The following is a 17,197-nucleotide window of genomic DNA, read 5'->3' on the forward strand; positions in this document are numbered from 1 at the left end:
CTGGTTCAGACCAACATAGAGAGCATTACAATAATCCAACCTTGAACTAATGAAAGCATGAATAGCCTTTTCTAGATCATGCCTGTTAAGGAAGGGTTTAACTTTAGCCAGGAGACGAAGCTGGAAAAAGCTCATTCTAACAACATTGCTGATTTGCTTATCAAATTTCATGTTGCAATCAAAAGTAACCCCCAGATTTTTGACAGCTGGCTTAAGGTATGAAGCCAGGGCTCCCAAACTCACAGCTGGACCGTTAGGCATACCTGAAGTACTAAAGACGATACACTCAGTTTTAGCTTCATTCAAATGAAGAAAGTTTTGTGAAAGCCACAACTTAATATCATTAATACAGCTAAGCAGGGAGTCTAGTGTGACACTGTCATTCGGTTTCATAGGCAAATAAATTTGTAAATCATCTGCATAACAATGAAAAGAAAGAAAGGTTATATTTTCTCATAATAGCCCCTAAAGGCAACATATGTAAAGAAAACAGGGTGGGGTCAAGAATGGAACCCTGGGGTACCCCACAGGAGAGAGGAGCAGTTGACGAGGATAAGTCACCAATCATGACAGAGAAGCTTCTATTTGTCAAATAGGATCTAAACCATGTAAGTACTGAGCCTCGGATGCCTGCACACTGATCAAGGTGAGAGAGGAGGACTGCATGATCCACTGTATCAAACGCTGCTGTGAGGTCCAAAAGCACCAAAACAGACGGATTCCCAGCATCCACAGTCAAGGCAATATCACTGTGCACTCTAAGCAGTACAGACTCAGTGCTATGACGTGATCTAAAACCAGATATAAAACACATAGTTTTCAAACACACAACTTTTTCCAAAACCTTTGACAGAAAAGGCAGATGTGAAACTGGTCTAAAACTGGACAATACTGTGGGGTCAAGCTGAGGCTTCTTAAGTAGGGGCCTGACCATGTTTAAAAGCAGCTGGGACAGAACCTAAACTAAGACAGGAATTAAAAAAAGTAAGAAGACTTGACCCAATGGTGCCATTAAAAGCCTCCTTCACTATCCTGGCAGGAACAATGTCTGAAGGACAGTTGGTCGGTTTCATGTGTTGCACTACCTCAGTTAGCAATGTCAGAGAAACTGGCTTAAATTCCCCAAACACAGCAGAGTGCCCAGGAGCAGCAGGTACAAACACATTGAAATTAGCACTGGCGTTTTGCCTGACAGATGCAACTTTGTCAATAAAATAACAGAGAAAATTCTCACATGTACTGTTTGAAACATCTGTCGGAGCAGAGGTGCATGGATTCACAACAGAGTTTATCACATTGAATAACACTCTAGGTTCATGGCAACTGCTAGCTATGACAGATGAGAGATGCTGCATCTTCACCACCTTCACAGCCTTCTGGTATGCTGCTAGACCGTCCCTTAATAAACCCAGAGATACATGCAAATTGTCCTTCTTCCACCTTCGTTCAGACACTCAAAACTGCTTGTTCAACCTTCACATGATCGAGTCACTTGTGCACAAGATAAAAGCAATTTATCATTGTTTTGGTCAAATTGCAATTGCTTTTGTACATGCATGCAATTGATCATGTACAAGTGTCTGCTGTTTTTTACATGATCAATTGCTTATGTCATGTTGATCAAAATATAATATACTGGATGTCTGATGAATTGTCTTACCCCCCAAAACATATTGGCATAACTTCATTGAATATGTCTTTACATGCAAAATTGGTTGAACATGGTTGTCATAATCGGTCAAGCAAGTTTTCCATCCAATACATTCCAATTGTTCTTACAGAATGTTGTTGTGAATTTGTCCAGAATTGATTAATTGCTCAGGTGAATCTTGACTTCACTAATGAAGGCGATTGTGTGAAACATTAGATCAACTTCAATTGGCAAGCATATCTAAACAGAGCAAAACACAGTGTTACAACTTCTGACAATGGAAGAACACCAAGGAAACAAACCGGGTCAACAGCTGGAAGAAGAGGACCAAGGCTGCGTGGTGGCAGAGTAGGGAGGCAAAAAGGAAGAAGAGCCTGACAGACTGGAACCATTGGGATTGTACAGATAGAAACGTTTCCTGTGGTAACCTTTTCTATGTTGACATTTTTCTTTCTTCTTTGTGCTATACAATAGGTTTGTGGTTTTCTTTCTGAATCACAATGGCAATGTAATTTGTTGAAAAAACTAAAATAAAAGCATAAATGTGAATCCTGTCCAATCTCTTGCAATCCTAATGTTACATAAAGGAATGTGTGACTTTGTACTGTTGAAATGTTTAAATTCTGTACAGAAAAGGTGCAGTCTTTTGCATTTTCAATTATTGTCATCAAAAATGTAGCCAGTGTACATCAGAAAATACCTAAAGAGTACAATTTGATATTGACAACACGAACACGACTAAGCTTTTTGACCAAACTAAGCCTCTTCTTTATGAATGATGACAAATGACTCGACATTATGATGCCACTGACATGTTCATCGACATAAAGATTTACTTCTGAGGAATGGACTAGAGATTTTGAACAAGTTACAGGCTTTTGCAGGTCATCCATTGTGTGGTGCTGTTTGTAATAATTGTTTTGAGTAATTGAAACTTGCTGGTTTGAAAATGTTAACGGATTTGAGAAATGTACCAAAGCGACTGAGAAAAACTGTAAATGGATATTTTCTGCTTTGATTTCTGTTGCAGCTCCACTCTGTGGATGAATGGAGTATTGCAGCGTATTCCCACATATTTCTAAATAACAATCAAAGTTTAAAGTTATACTGAGGTATAAAGTTACCTCAGCATCACCAAAACCAGCCATTTCTCATATTCTAACAGATACATACTTGCTGTTTAACAAACAGAAAGATCAAACCTGAACCTGAATGGAATCAAGGCTTCACTAGAGTTTCTCAGCTGACTTTGTTGGAAAGTCAGCACCTTAATATTTAATTTTAGGATGTGTGATCCTGCTAGTGTTCACGTTACATGCATAAACACATGAAGTCAACCTGTGGAGCTTCCCCGTCAGAAATCTTTAAGGTTTCTCTCCACACCAACATGAACCCTTCATTTCCATTCTGTACATTATTTTGAATATTTCATTTATATCTGTTCCTAAATGATGAACTTCCAGGTTTGTTAATGCTGAAAAGCTTTCAGATGCAATAATGTTGTTATTGATCTCCTCCTCTATCCACTGTAGGGCCAATAGTATTGCCAATAGCTCCGTGACCCTATTTCCCCATGCATTTGTATCTTAAATGATTAATGTGAACAAAAATCTTTGAAATGTGTCCAGTACTGAGTGAGAACGCTGTAACCGGCAGCCATGGAACGGGCTGCAATGTAGCCATAGGGCACATCATTCTGAAAAGTTCACCTAGGTGGAAGTTTATAACAGGGTGTATGCCCACACTTACTGTATAATATCAATAACGTTTATTTATACAGATAAACAATGATAACAAAGATTCAGAATTCAAATAAAGGCGGTAAAAAAATGATAAAACAGACAGATTAAAATCTACAATGTACAGTGTATAAAACAATGAGATATCAGCATAAAAGACATACAAACATAAAAAAGTTATTGGTGTACTTGTCTTGTTTTAAAAATAGTAGAAAGGGAGATGATGACAAGGTGAGCCTGAGCTCCTCAAATCAGGTCATTCCAGAGCCAGGGTGCCCGGACAGCAAAGACCAAGTCCCCTCTAGTCTACTCTAGACACAAGAACAGCCAATAGGACCTGAGGCTTCGCACAGCATGGAAATATGACCTGGAGCCATGAATAGCATTAAAAGTAATCTTTATATACCAGGATGACTTGATCTACTGTATCAAAAGCTGTACTTCAGTCTAGCAAAATGAAAATGGAGCAGTCTCTCTCTCTTTCACTAAGAGGTCATTCAAGACTCTGAACATGTTGATGTACTTCTATTGATTTGAAAGCTTGGCTGGCAATTAAATGTTGAGGTAGCAAAAAAAACAAGGCGGCTCACAAACAGACAAAACAAACATCTAGAACCAATACTGAAAACACTACTATATCTAAGTTTGCTAAATACTAAAAAAGTTACAAATTCCAGCTTAGTACCCTAAGACTCTAGAGTCTTAGGGTACTATCTTGCACTCTACTCGTTCTGAAGCTTATCGCCGTCACTCTCTCACTTCTCCCTCGCTCTACCACACGCTCCCCCCACAGACACATGCTGGCTCGACACGCACACCAACACACAAGTATAAACATCAGGCCACTTACGTAGACTATGGAGAAAGCTCGGCGTGGAGCCTCCACAGAACCATAAATCAAGCTTTAAGCCTCTAAGCTCACAACCATGTTGACTGCTATGCTGAGTGTTCTCCTCTCTGTCAGAAGTCACCCCTCTGTAAATGGGAGTCCTTGAGGATCAGTAGGTTGAGTCTGACGCCATGTACAGTATTTACCACATCACAATTTGTATCCTTTCCAAAAACAACATGTCTCCTCTGGCGGTGTCTTTTGACAGATGGTTTTGCCATCACAGGATGTTCAAAATTTACGAAACTAAACCAAAGCATAAAAATTATCAAAGAAAACAGGTTACTGAGGGTAACCTACATAGCTGCCTTAAAACCTCAGAGGAGAGGTATGGAGAATATACAAACCTGTCATTTCCTCCACAGTGATCAGTTGGCATGGTAACAAAACATCAGATCAGGAATCCCACACAATTCAAACAAATGTTAACTTCTTTCAAAAGGTCTATGACTCTCAGCTGTGTTGGCTGTCTGTGCAGTGGCTGAGAGATGATCAGGGTCCTTGTCCCTGCTGCGGTGCAGCTTGTCTCAGTAAAGCCTGGAAGTCCGGAGATAAGACCAGTTTGTGGTGGACGTTCCCCAACACCATCATGTCTCCAGTTCGGCCATCAGACAGACGCACAGACACCAGCTGCTGCAGAAGGAAGAGGGATAGCTGGCTTCTATATTAACAGTTTCAGAGTGGCTTGGTTTTTCGAATCACATGTTATTGGCAGACATAACCTGGTATTGCAATAGTTAAGTGTTCAATAAAAAAAAAAAAAAAGTCCAGTAGATTGCATTTGGCAATACATTATATGTGACAATTATAATCATTTGGTATATTGTTCACCTAAGTTTTGGAAAGATTTTTTTCCTAAAAAAATGAATTAGATTTTAAAATGATGTTAACATTTTTGAAATGAAAATGGAAATGTACTGTATATTCTTATTAATAGGTCCACACGGAATCTGTAAACGCAGAACTCGGCAGATTTACCGCAGTTAAAAAGAAAATATTAAAAAATTAAAAAAGCTCTGAATTAGAGGTGTTGAAATTAATCAAATAATGGATGCATCGAATCGTGGACATGGACGATGCTGCATTGATAATCAGCCGGGCCATAATCGATTATTTCTGTTTACAATTTAATGTAGGCCTAACAACATTTCTGTTTACATATTCTGGTATGTTTTGCACATTCAGGAAGTGCCATGTGCTCAGTGCTGTAGTTTTATGTATCCAATTTATTTTAGTATTGGAGCACTGCAGAATGTTTGGTTTTTGAAGCTTGAAAAGCTATGAATTAAATATCCTATATGGCTTTAATAGAAAAATGTATTTGACGCATCGTGATGCATCGAGATATCGAATCTAAGACATGATAATCATAATGGAATCCAAAGATCATTGAAGATTCACACCTCTACTCTGAATGTTAACATATCTCGACATTCCGCATATTCCATCACATTTTTTAAGAAAACGTGACGCATAATCACGTAGCCATAAGGCTTTTTATCAAAATGTCACATACTCCTACCACTCTGTGTGACTGCCTATAGTTTGCTCATTTGAACAAGCATAGACATGTTTGAGTAAAGCCCAGTTCAGACCAAAGAGTCGCAACGAGACAACACCGTTTTAGAACGTTGTGGGGAAAAGTGTCAGTGGTCTGAACCGGCCCGTCTCAGCTCGACTCAAACCAGCTGATGTCATCGCTGCGACATGTCAGGTGATGTCAGGTCGCCAGAGGCTAGTTGTAGCTCAACGACCGCCTGTGAGCACGGTGATGTGGCCAAGCGAGCTAGAGAGTGACTGGAGAGAGGCAGCGGCGATATGTTATCCCGGAGGACTCCAGAGGCAGTTGCAGGGTACTGAAGGGCCCGAAGGGCTGCAGCCTCTGCCATGAAAGAGGCAAAGCAGTGGGTGTGGGAGAAGTTCGGAGAAGGACTTTCGGTCGGCACCAAGGTGCTTCTGGAAAACCGTTCGCCACCTCAGGAGGGGGAAGCGGAGAACCATCCAAGCTGTGTACAGTAAGGATGGGACGCTGTTTACCTCAAATGAGGAGGTAATAGGGCGGTGGAAGGAGCATTTGAGGAACTTCTAAATCCAGCTAATACGCCCTCTATGTTAGAGGCAGAGCTGGAGGATGATGGGGGATTGTCGTCAATTTCCCAGGCGGAAGTCGCTGAGGTAGTCAAACAACTCCACAGTGGCAAAGCCCCAGGAATTGATGAGATCCGTCCAGAAATGCTGAAAGCTCTGGGTGTGGAGGGGCTGTCTTGGTTGACACGCCTCTTCAACATTGCGTGGAAGTTTGGAACAGTACCTAAGGAGTGGCAGACAGGGGTGGTGGTTCACCTGTCCAAAAAGGGGGACCAGAGGGTGTGTGCCAATTACACGGACCAGGGAGGCTGAGAAGTGTGATACTCGTATCACACTTCTCAGCCTCCCCGGTAAAGTCTACTCCAAGGTGCTGGAAAGGAGGGTTCGGTCGATAGTCGAACCTCAGGTTGAAGAGGAACAATGCGGATTCCGTCCTGGTCGTGGAACAACGGACCAGCTCTTTACTCTCGCAAGGATCCTGGAGGGAGCCTGGGAGTATGCGTTTTGTGGATCTGGAAAAGGCGTATGACCGGGTCCCCCGGGAGATACTGTTGGAGGTGCTGCGGGAGTATGGGGTGAGGGGGTCCCTTCTCAGGGCCATCCAATCTCTGTATGACCAAAGTGAGAGCTGTGTCCGGGTTCTCGGCAGTAAGTCGGACTCGTTTCAGGTGAGGGTTGGCCTCCGCCAGGGCTGCGCTTTGTCACCAATCCTGTTTGTAATATTTATGGACAGGATGTCGAGGGGTAGTGGTGGGGAGGGGTTGCAGTTCGGTGGGCTGGGGATCTCATCGCTGCTCTTTGCAGATGATGTGGTTCTGATGGCATCATCGGCCTGTGACCTTCAGCACTCACTGGATCGGTTCGCAACCAAGTGGGCTGGGATAAGGATCAGCACCTCTAAATCTGAGGCCATGGTTCTCAGCAGGAAACCGATGGAGTGCCTACTCCAGGTAGGGAATGAGTCCTTACCCCAAGTGAAGGAGTTCAAGTACCTTGGGGTCTTGTTGGCAAGTGAGGGGACAATGAAGCGGGTGCGGTATTACATTCAATTTATCGCACCGTTGTGACGAAAAGAGAGCTGAGCCAGAAGGCAAAGCTCTCAATCTACCGGTCAATATTTGTTCCTATCCTCACCTATGGTCATGAAGGCTGGGTCAAGACCGAAAGAACAAGATCCAGGGTACAAGCGGCCGATATGGGTTTCCTCAGGAGGGTAGCTGGCGTCTCCCTTAGAGATAGGGTGAGAAGCTCAGTCATCCGTGAGGAGGTCGGAGTAGAGCCGCTGCTCCTTCACGTCAAAAGGAGCCAGTTGAGGTGGTTTGGGCATCTGGTAATGATGCCCCCTGGGCACCTCCCTAGGGAGGTTTTCCAGGCACGTCCAGCTGGGAAGAGGCCTCGGGGAAGACCCAGGACTAGGTGGAGGGATTATATCTCCAACCTGGCCTGGGAACGCCTCGGGATCCCCCAGTCGGAGCTGGTTAATGTGGCTCGGGAAAGGGAAGTTTGAGGTCCCCTGCTGGAGCTGCTCCCCCCGCGACCCGACCCCGGATAAGTGGACAAAGATGGATGGATGGATGTTATTATATGACGCGCACACGCACGCGCGCACACACACACACACACACACACACACACACACACACACACACACTCTCTTACCTGCAGGAAGGAGAATGCAGCGCCCTCAGAGACGTCCATAACAACGTGACCCAGCTTCAGCTCCACCTTTCCTGACTTCCTGATCTGCAGTTTACCCATAAATCCTTCTGGGAGTTGGGAAAGCACCGGGCAGCCCTCCTTCACCGCAGCCTCCTGAGTACAGGCAGAGATACAAAATCTGTTAATAACTGGCTGAGACTAGCATGTTTGGATTAAAAAGAGCAACAGTTCATATGTTGTACAGTACTAAATGTCTGTAAATTTGACTGAAATCTTTAGGCCAAAATAAATAGTGGGTGGTGATGGCACAGTGGATATGACACATGCCTTTGGTGTGGGAGATCTGGGTTTGATTCCCACTGCGATACATCAACCAATGTGTCCCTGAGCAAGACACTAACCCCTAGTTGCTCCAGAGGCAAAACCTTTTTGTTGTACTGCACATTGCTGCAGTTCCTCTTTTCACCCTGTGTGTTGAGCTCTCTGTTTTAGCTACAGAGTGAGACATCTCACTGCTGTTCCATCTTTGTTGGGAGTCGCACATGCGCAGTACCTAGGTAAGGACTACTAGCCAGTCAGAAGCAGAGTATGAGGGCGTGCCCTGACAGTACCTAGGTAAGGACTACTAGCCAGTCAGAAGCAGAGTATGAGGGCCCTGACAGTACCTAGGTAAGGACTACTAGCCAGTCAGAAGCAGAGTATGAGGGCGTGTCCTGACAGTACCTAGGTAAGGACTACTAGCCAGTCAGAAGCAGAGTATGAGGGCGTGTCCTGACAGTACCTAGGTAAGGACTACTAGCCAGTCAGAAGCAGAGTATGAGGGCGTGCCATGCTAGCAGCTAGGCGAGCGTTATAACGTGTGTTACAAAGTGACCACGTTTGTCTCTGAAGTAAAGGCTGGACTACAATAGAGCTGTTTGGAGCAGTTTGTGAACAGTGTTTTCTGTTGGAGATGGTAAGTCCCTTTGGGGTGGACTTTGGGCTTTTTCACTTTGTAAACATAAACATATAACATGCACAAAAAAGATATATAACACAATAAAGGAAAGGAAAAAAATCCAAAAGCAAAATGTCTGCTGTGAAAAAGGTCCATTAAGTCTCCGAAAAGACACTGCAGTTCCAGGCTGGATTACAAAGCTTCTGGAAGGCCTAAGATCACATAGAAGCCCTCTTTGGCATGCCCAGGTGTTAGCTTTCATGCTAAACAAACATAACAATGCTAGCCTGAAGTGATGTGGTGATATAGATTGACATGGATTCATAATTATAGATTTATTGTGCAAAGACACTGTAGTTTCAGGCTGGATCAAAAAGCTTCTGGAAGACCTACGATCGCATGGAAGGCCTAGTTGAAACGGTGCATCTCTCTGCTTCTTAACAAAAAAAATGCTGCACTGCATTGATCTGGAGATATTACATATGACATAAAACGTGTAGTTTGCTGTTGTTTATGACAGTGTCTTCCTCAGGGGTTTTTAAGGCAGCAGCAGAAACCTCGGACACATACAGTATGTCTCAAAACCTGAGCAAGTAATGCCAGATATATCTGCATGAAGAGATGCCACTAAGTAAATTCAGAGAGTACAACTCCTCAGGGTTGACGCATTATTCAGAAAAAAGGCTTCCAAGAGGGTTAGTAACAGCACAAAGCAGAAAAAGAGGGAGGCATTGAATGCAGCAAAGTAAGCCAAAGTTATGTGCTCAATGTGCACAAGAACTCACTTGTGCTTGTAGATGTGAAGGCCTCTTGTCTTCAGGCTTGCCTTCCTTCTTGGTAAGTTTCTCTGCTGTAGATCCTTGAGGGGGGTCAACCTTCTGTCCAGACGCTCTGCCCGGCATACTGTCAGGTAACTGCATGAAGAAGAGCTCCTCTCTGCCAGACAGGCTGATATCCTGCAGCAGTTCTACCAAAGATGGTGGCTCTGATTTGGGCAGCTCTGTTCTGTTGTGGCCTGCTCTACTCTGAGCCCTACAGGACGGAGGTCTGAACAGAGGAGGGTTCTCCGCACCTGCCAACATGACAACAAACACTTCAACACAAGAACGGGCTGCAACAGATTACTTATTGATCATGCACGGACATGGAGCCTCGTGGCAGTACAGGCAGGAATGGAAGTAATTTTTTTAGTTGATGTGTTCCATACACTTTCCATTCACACATGTCCACTATCTTATCTCTCACAATAGGTGGTCCATATAAACATTTAGCGTTCATTCGGTCTGCATGCAACAACGCTGAGTGCTTATCATGCTGCTGCACTGCTGCCTGCTTTCAGAAATAACTCCTTACATGCCCCCAGCCTCCTTCAGTATTAGCATTTAGTCCTACGTAAATGTTGCATGTTTACTTAATGTGTTCAATAAAAGTTGTGTGTCTCAGACTCTGTCAGGGTGATTGTTAGCTCAGCGATAGTTTGTGTTAAGCTTGCTCAGATTTGTTCCAGATCCAGAGCATCACATGAGTAGAGACACACTGCCAAAATGAAATGGATATTGCTGAAATAGATGGTTAATACCTTAACGTGAATGTCCTGAATGAAATGAGCTCTTTGTTTACAGGCATGTAATGTGACACTGTTAGTGGTGAGACAGTAGTGGTAGTAGGAGTAGTAGTCCGAGGTGGTTTTTCTCACATGTTGTGGTGGTTGTCAGTGTTCGACTCTTATTGAAGCTACTGGACTGACACAGAGGCAGCTGGATGGGTTTCAGCTTGTCATCATTCCTCAGCCCGGGATCATCTATGAACTGTAGGTGCAACATATAACATTAGTTATGACCAATGATGAGATGGGTGATGCTGAGACTGTATTCCTGGAAAACAGCAGCTTTCTGCTTGCAGATGAGACAGGAAACAGACACATTAAACTCCTTAAAAAACAAATCTGTCCTCCATGTCTAGAAAGAGACATTATTGTATCAGTTGTGTCATGGTAAATCAGAGTGCTGTGATGCACAGTTAGGTGCAGCTTCTTAAATGTTGAATGTGAAATAAGACCAGCCTAGAAAAGCACTCTTAAATAAAAGACTGAGAAAAAGCCAGCAGTTTTGGACCCCTGCTTTAGTTTAATGATATGATGTTAAAGTCAATATTCTCATATTAAAAGGTCCACTGTGTAGGAATTTCTCCCATCTAGCGGTAAAATTGTGTTTTGCATTCAAACCAATAGTGCTCTCTAGCACCTCGCTTTTTCAAATGCGTGTTGCAACTACGGTAGCCGTTATGTACCAAGAAGCTATGACAACATGTCTTCCAATTTTCACTTTTTTGGCGATGAGGATTCCTTCTCCTGTGCTCAGCATAAGTATGATCCTCCATTATGAACTAAAGGGCAGTGACAAGCGCCTCTCACTGATCTCCGTCTCCGTTTCAGCTGGTTTCAGTCACGTGACGCTGGCTCTGAACAAAACCGCGTTGTGGATTAGCTAGACAGGTAGGCTAGTGCTCTATGTCCCTCTCAGTGATTATAGTTTTTCAAAATGGCGGAACGACATGGAAGCCTCCTTGGACTTGCCCATCCAATGTAAATACAGATACGAAATTCTTCGCTTACGAGGATAAATCAGATCATTGGCAGAGGTCATTTTACACCAATGAGGACATATTTGTGAATGAAGACACTGATTTTAGCTAATATAATACTTAAAACACTACTACACAGTGTACTTTAACAATGGATCAAATGACTATGTGAAATCTCTAATGTGAAAGGTGTCACCCGTAGCCAAATATTTGCTAAATATATATAGCCAAACAGTGCGTAGACAACAGACCAGAGCTACGAGGAGGGTTAATATATTGGACTTGCAATGATAGGGTCCTTGCTGAACTGCAGCGGAGGGATAGTAACACAACGAGGGAATTTTGTACAAAAAGACTAGTCTCACTTTGCCAGACCCTCCTCCAAAGCGCGCAGAAGGAGGGTCTGGCTAGTCCACATAGCATTCAGGGATGGGAGAAAAACATGCTGTGGTTTATTGGCATTTCTTTAAACCAATCACAATCATCATGGGCGGTGCTAAACTCCGCACAGAGCCGCTGCAAAATAGTTGTACAAGAGAAAACTCAGATTGATCAGATAGTCTTGCTGTCTGGATTTACCCTGCAGAGATCTGAGGAGCAGTTAACCATAGTCCTCACAAATCCAACACAGAGACAGAGGAAGGAAACGGAAAATCCATGCATCTGGTACAATTTCCTGCAGCACCGGAGCAATTCCAGAAGTGGAGCGCGAAGAATATAGACTACAAAAAGACTAACTGTGAAATACCTACTTGATTTGCCTAAATCAGACTGCTGAAGCTGCATACAAACTTCAGGAGTAAAAATGACTGTCAAACGATTAAAATATTAGCTCGCAATTAATCGCAATTTATCACGCATTTTTATCTATTCTAAATGTCCCTAGATTTCTTTTTGTCCCATTATTTTTTCTCATTTTAATGCTCTTATCAACATGGAAAAGTGGATCAGCTTGCTTTGTGCAAATGTTTTTTTTTTTATTGAAAACAACATTGGCATACTGTAGTGTTCAATTTCACACTAACATTCTCACTTGGAGCAAATAATCTCTCACACAATGTAACGGCTTTGATGAGGGGGCGGAGAATTGGCATCAGCTGTGTGCTTGGCCATCAGCTGTGTGCTTGGCCATCAGCTGTGTGCTTGGCCATCAGCTGTGTGCTTGGCCATCAAGTGGTATTTCAGACTGGACGTGCTGCGATGATAGCTCAGTTCACAACGACAAAACACACAGATCACTTTGGTCTTGTCAATGGAACCATTTGGCAACTTTTTAAAAGTAAACTTTCCATTCAGAATCTTATTGGCATCCATTTCGGCGTCTCGCGCTCGCCATCCACTCAAAACATAACGTTAGCCTACTACTCTTTGGCCGGCTCGCAAGCCCAAACAAGTGTGTGCGGCGTGCCTGTTGTTTTGTTTCCGGTCTAGCTAGATCCGGTGTGGTTTTGTAGTTTTTCTAACGTTACTAGTTGTTGCAACAGCATGTGAAAAAGCACAAAGTTTGCTTTGCCAAAAAGTTAATCTTGTGATAAAAGAATTCACGCCGTTAAAATGGGTTTGCCTTAACGCCGTTAATAACTAGTGTTTAACTGACTAAAAATTACAGAAAGAAAAATGATTATATGGGCACTTGACTGTTGTTTTAAGACAGCCTTGAACAATTGTGAATGTATCCTCTGAAGGTACAGCAGCTAGCAGGAAATACTCACATCATCTTTCTGTAGTTTACTGAGTATCTCATCTTCATCCTCCTCCGAGTCTTTCCTTTCTTTCTTCACCAGTTTACACACAGGAGAGGTGGTGGAGTCATGCAGGTCTATGGCACCACGCAAACCTGAACAGAGAGATGGGCTGATTGTGAAGGGTGCTCAAATTCCACTGAAAAAGAAAGGAAAAAGAAAGAAGTTGTGCACCTGTTTTGCGTACGGTGTCGGCAGGACCCTGCTCAAAGATGGAGTGAGACTGGATAGTCTGAGGCCTCGCTCTCCTCCTCCCTCTGTTCTCTCTCCTCCTCTCATCCCTCTCTCGTCTCTCCTTTTTTGGAGTCACATGGATCGCTTCCTTTAACCTGGGCAAGAATCAAATGTGATATTTATAATCACAATACACTACATACTAACAGCACACAATATGCAAAGTTTAAAACTCATTAATAAACAGGAGACTGGCATTATCTTATTGATGGCCACTCACTCATCTTTGCTTTTCCTCACAGCGTGGACATTTGGCTCAAAAGTTTTCTTTGGAATAAAGAGAACACAAAGAAATACAAAACATTGTTAATACAAAGTATTTCTTCATTGGGATTTAAAACAAAGGTGATGCAAATACATGGAATATTTAATATGCTATACATTTCTAGCTGCCAGATTCAATATGACTTATTTTGCGTGTTAATGAAGATAACGGTAGTTCTTTCCAACGAGCAGAATACCTTTTTTAATTGTGACCCTCCCATTAGCACCTACATTAAAGCAGCCATCAGACCAAATGAGTTTCTAAAGACCCTAATGTTGACCCGGACCTTCCTGTGAAAGAAGGAAATGTGTTAAATGTGTGATAACAGATAAAGTTAATGTATTAAAAAGTGTTGTACTTTGGCTCTGCTACAGCTCTGTGTCTGTCCCTCTGCTTCAGTTTCACTCACCACTGAGTCTGACTTAATGCCCCCCACCCCCACACAACACTATCGGACTGTTACTGGGGATTATGTTGACATTTTCTAATTTATTAAATAATTGCTTAAAGCATTTAAACAAAGTTTTGTGTTGGAGTTTGTAACATTCCAAAATCCTAATTTTGACTTAAAGATTTTCATTTTCACTGTGAATGCATATCGGTTCCAAATATCGGTTTCACTAACTACTAATAATTGATATCGGCCTTAAAAAAAAACATTATGTTGTTATGTTATGTTATATGAAAGAACTTAGTCTATATCCACGACGTTCCACTTCCAGGATGTTGTGGCTAAATGGTGCCGGGGATGTAGACCAGTGGGAAAACCAGGATAAAATACAAAAAGTACATTTCAGGCAGCAATTAGTTTCAAGGAGCGCAGTTCATCTTGTTTAATTGGTGATGTCATATACCGACCAATATAAATATTTAGGTTTTACTTTGAATGAGCATGTGACCTTTATCAGTGTTTTAGGTTATTCAGCAGGTAGAGGGCTGTGATCAGCACTCAGCAACGTCAAACCATGTCAGGATCTGTGATTCTGTACACAACTGTATAAGTCTTGTGTGTCACAGTGTGGCTTCAGATGATGCTTCTGGCATGAGCAATTTGATTGTTTTTAGGTGTGGACAAGCTTACACCAGTTTTAGAAATCAGTGGTGATGTAGAATGGGAACCTTACACCCACATCACCACTTTTGCAGTGAAAGGTTTTTACAAGACTCCATTTCACATGTTGTGCTTTGTTCTACCTCCAGCAGGGATAGAAAACTAAAGAACTTTTAGGGGTCTTCCCTCTAGCCTATTAAGCCCTGGTATTCATTAGTGTCTTCTGTAGGTCTCCACCTGCTGCTTGTTTTGCCTCATTTTAAGTTATGTTCTAGTTCTGTTCTGGCTAGTATATATCCACAACGTTTCACTTCCGGGATTACTCCATTGCCGCCGGAAATTCCACTGGATTTCACTCTTTTCGGCCAGATGTCAGTTAGATATAAAAAGATATTTGCCTTCAACTATGGAGTAGTCTGCTTGGTGGTTTAACAGACTCTAAAACTGTAGGCACTGTCACACATCAACAAAATCTTAAGACATCTTTTTTAACATTGCTTTCACCTTAAGAGTTTTTACCTAACAATTACTTTATATTGTCTTTTTTATTATCTTTATCTTAATTTGTTGTATTTATCCGTGTTTTATTCTTTTTCATGTAAATCACACATATGAATTGTGCAACAGACTTACTGAACACATGGTTTACTGATATGGTGCAGAAAACTACCCTTGAGCAGTAAGGGAGCTTTCAAAGTTTGGTTTGGAGTATATTATCCTATATTGCAGTGTAGAGTGTATAGGAATCCTGTGACGCAACATTAATTTAAGACTGTAGACATTTTGAATTAATTCCAATTTGTTAATTGTAATGTGAAGTTAACAGTTTTTGATGCCCAGTCTATTAATGCTTTTATTTCATACAGGAACATGTCGTGTTTCCACGCCTTTGGCGTGTGCCATACAGTAGGCATACCTTTGATTTTTTGAAGACTCCCCCCAGTGTCAGGTCCCTGGTTCTGAGGGACGTCAGTCTTCCGGGTGGAGTGGGGGAGGACACACTCCTGACCCGCCCTGGGAGTCCTCTGCCCGCGGTTAAACTCAGCCCGGTCCCGCTGCTGAGGCTGGAGGAGCCGGGGACACTTGCTGTATCCCCAGAGTCGGACATTTTGTGTTATCTTTTAATAGGCTATACTATTTATTTAGTATCTGTAGGTAAGGGATTTCACGTAACAAAACACCCTGTTTTTACTGTGCACATAATCAATAACGTTACAGTTTTGGACCCATTGCGCTTCTATTTCGAAAGTAAAGCCGTCTTAGCGGAGTGATTTTACTGTACGTTATTTCTTAATCTGTCCGTTACTCTTTCTCTGTCCAACAAAGAGATTTCGGAAACAGTTGATTAGCACACGCAGTCTAAACTGCACTGGTCCATATAACGTTACATCAGACAACTTAACAACAACTTATTACCCTCCATTTTGTTCGCACTAGCGGTATCGAAACAGACTGCGCCAGAATGCAGAACTTAACACTCACGAAGATAAACACGTTGTGTTTGAGCAAACCGATACCGTTGGTTATTATTAGTAAGTCTGGCCTTAGGTACATTCGCTCTCGCTGCAGTGCACAGTAACGTTATCCTTCCTGATGGCTGCATATAAACAGAGTTCATCTCTGACACATCTTCTCGGTCGTAACCCAGCGCAGTATCCTGGCGGTGGTTGCAGAAAAACATATAAACGTTAAAAATGTTGAACCGGTGACATTATTCTACCAGATTCGTTTTGCCACCTGTTTAACGTGTCCAGTTTGAAAGGATCTAGGAGGTTAATTTCCTGGCGTAACTACTGCACTGCTATTGTTGTAGTTAAATGTACTACACGAGTGGAACCACAAGATGGCGGCGTTGGTCTCTATATATGTCTATGGTCTGCTGTGTGTGATAGAGATGAAGGGGTCGAACAAATTCTCAGCTCTTAAATACGTTTTTGTCAAAGTGGTGGTGGAACGTAACTTCGTACTTTGACTCAAGTAGTAATTTTAAGGTACGTGTGGGCTCACTTTACTTGAATATTTCTTCTACTCTACATGTACACCTCTACACCATTTATCTCACAGCTGGAGTTGTAGTTAGTTTGCAGATAGTGTGCAGACCTGCACCATCTAAAGATTATTATTACCCTCCCTTTACTTCTGTACCATTTAAAAAAAATAATTATATATATTTATTATTTCTGTACTGATTTACAAGTTCATATTTTTTTTAGTCTGCATTCTCTTGTTTTAAAACTTCAAAGCACATTTTTCAACTTCATGTTTTAAAAAGTGCTATTTAAAGCTATTAGTAGGCTAGTAGTAGTGCAATAATAACTACATAGATGCACTAATACTCAACAATCTATAAAATGGTATT

General features: G+C 42.3%; 1 protein-coding gene across 2 annotated transcripts; it reads right to left on the bottom strand.

The window, feature by feature from the left end:
• Nucleotides 1-3,404: 3,404 nt before the first annotated feature.
• On the bottom strand, nucleotides 3,405-16,680 carry LOC144536210 (DNA-directed RNA polymerase III subunit RPC4). Of its 2 annotated transcripts, none has more exons than XM_078279227.1 (8): nucleotides 15,755-16,680; nucleotides 13,743-13,789; nucleotides 13,463-13,617; nucleotides 13,259-13,383; nucleotides 10,660-10,771; nucleotides 9,749-10,035; nucleotides 8,027-8,179; nucleotides 3,405-4,933 (listed from the first exon to the last, which is right to left on the bottom strand). In XM_078279227.1, the coding sequence occupies exons 1-8, from the start codon at nucleotides 15,944-15,946 to the stop codon at nucleotides 4,772-4,774; spliced, it is 1,233 nt and encodes a 410-aa protein (XP_078135353.1). In that variant the 5' UTR covers nucleotides 15,947-16,680; the 3' UTR covers nucleotides 3,405-4,771. The 2 variants fall into 2 exon arrangements, with proteins under 2 accessions (XP_078135353.1, XP_078135354.1); XM_078279228.1 differs by having other exon boundaries at nucleotides 3,405-4,912; nucleotides 15,755-16,679.
• Between the last annotated feature and the right edge of the window lie 517 nt (nucleotides 16,681-17,197).

Source organism: Sander vitreus, chromosome 21 (genome assembly GCF_031162955.1).
Source record: "Sander vitreus isolate 19-12246 chromosome 21, sanVit1, whole genome shotgun sequence".
Lineage (NCBI taxonomy): Eukaryota > Metazoa > Chordata > Actinopteri > Perciformes > Percidae > Sander > Sander vitreus.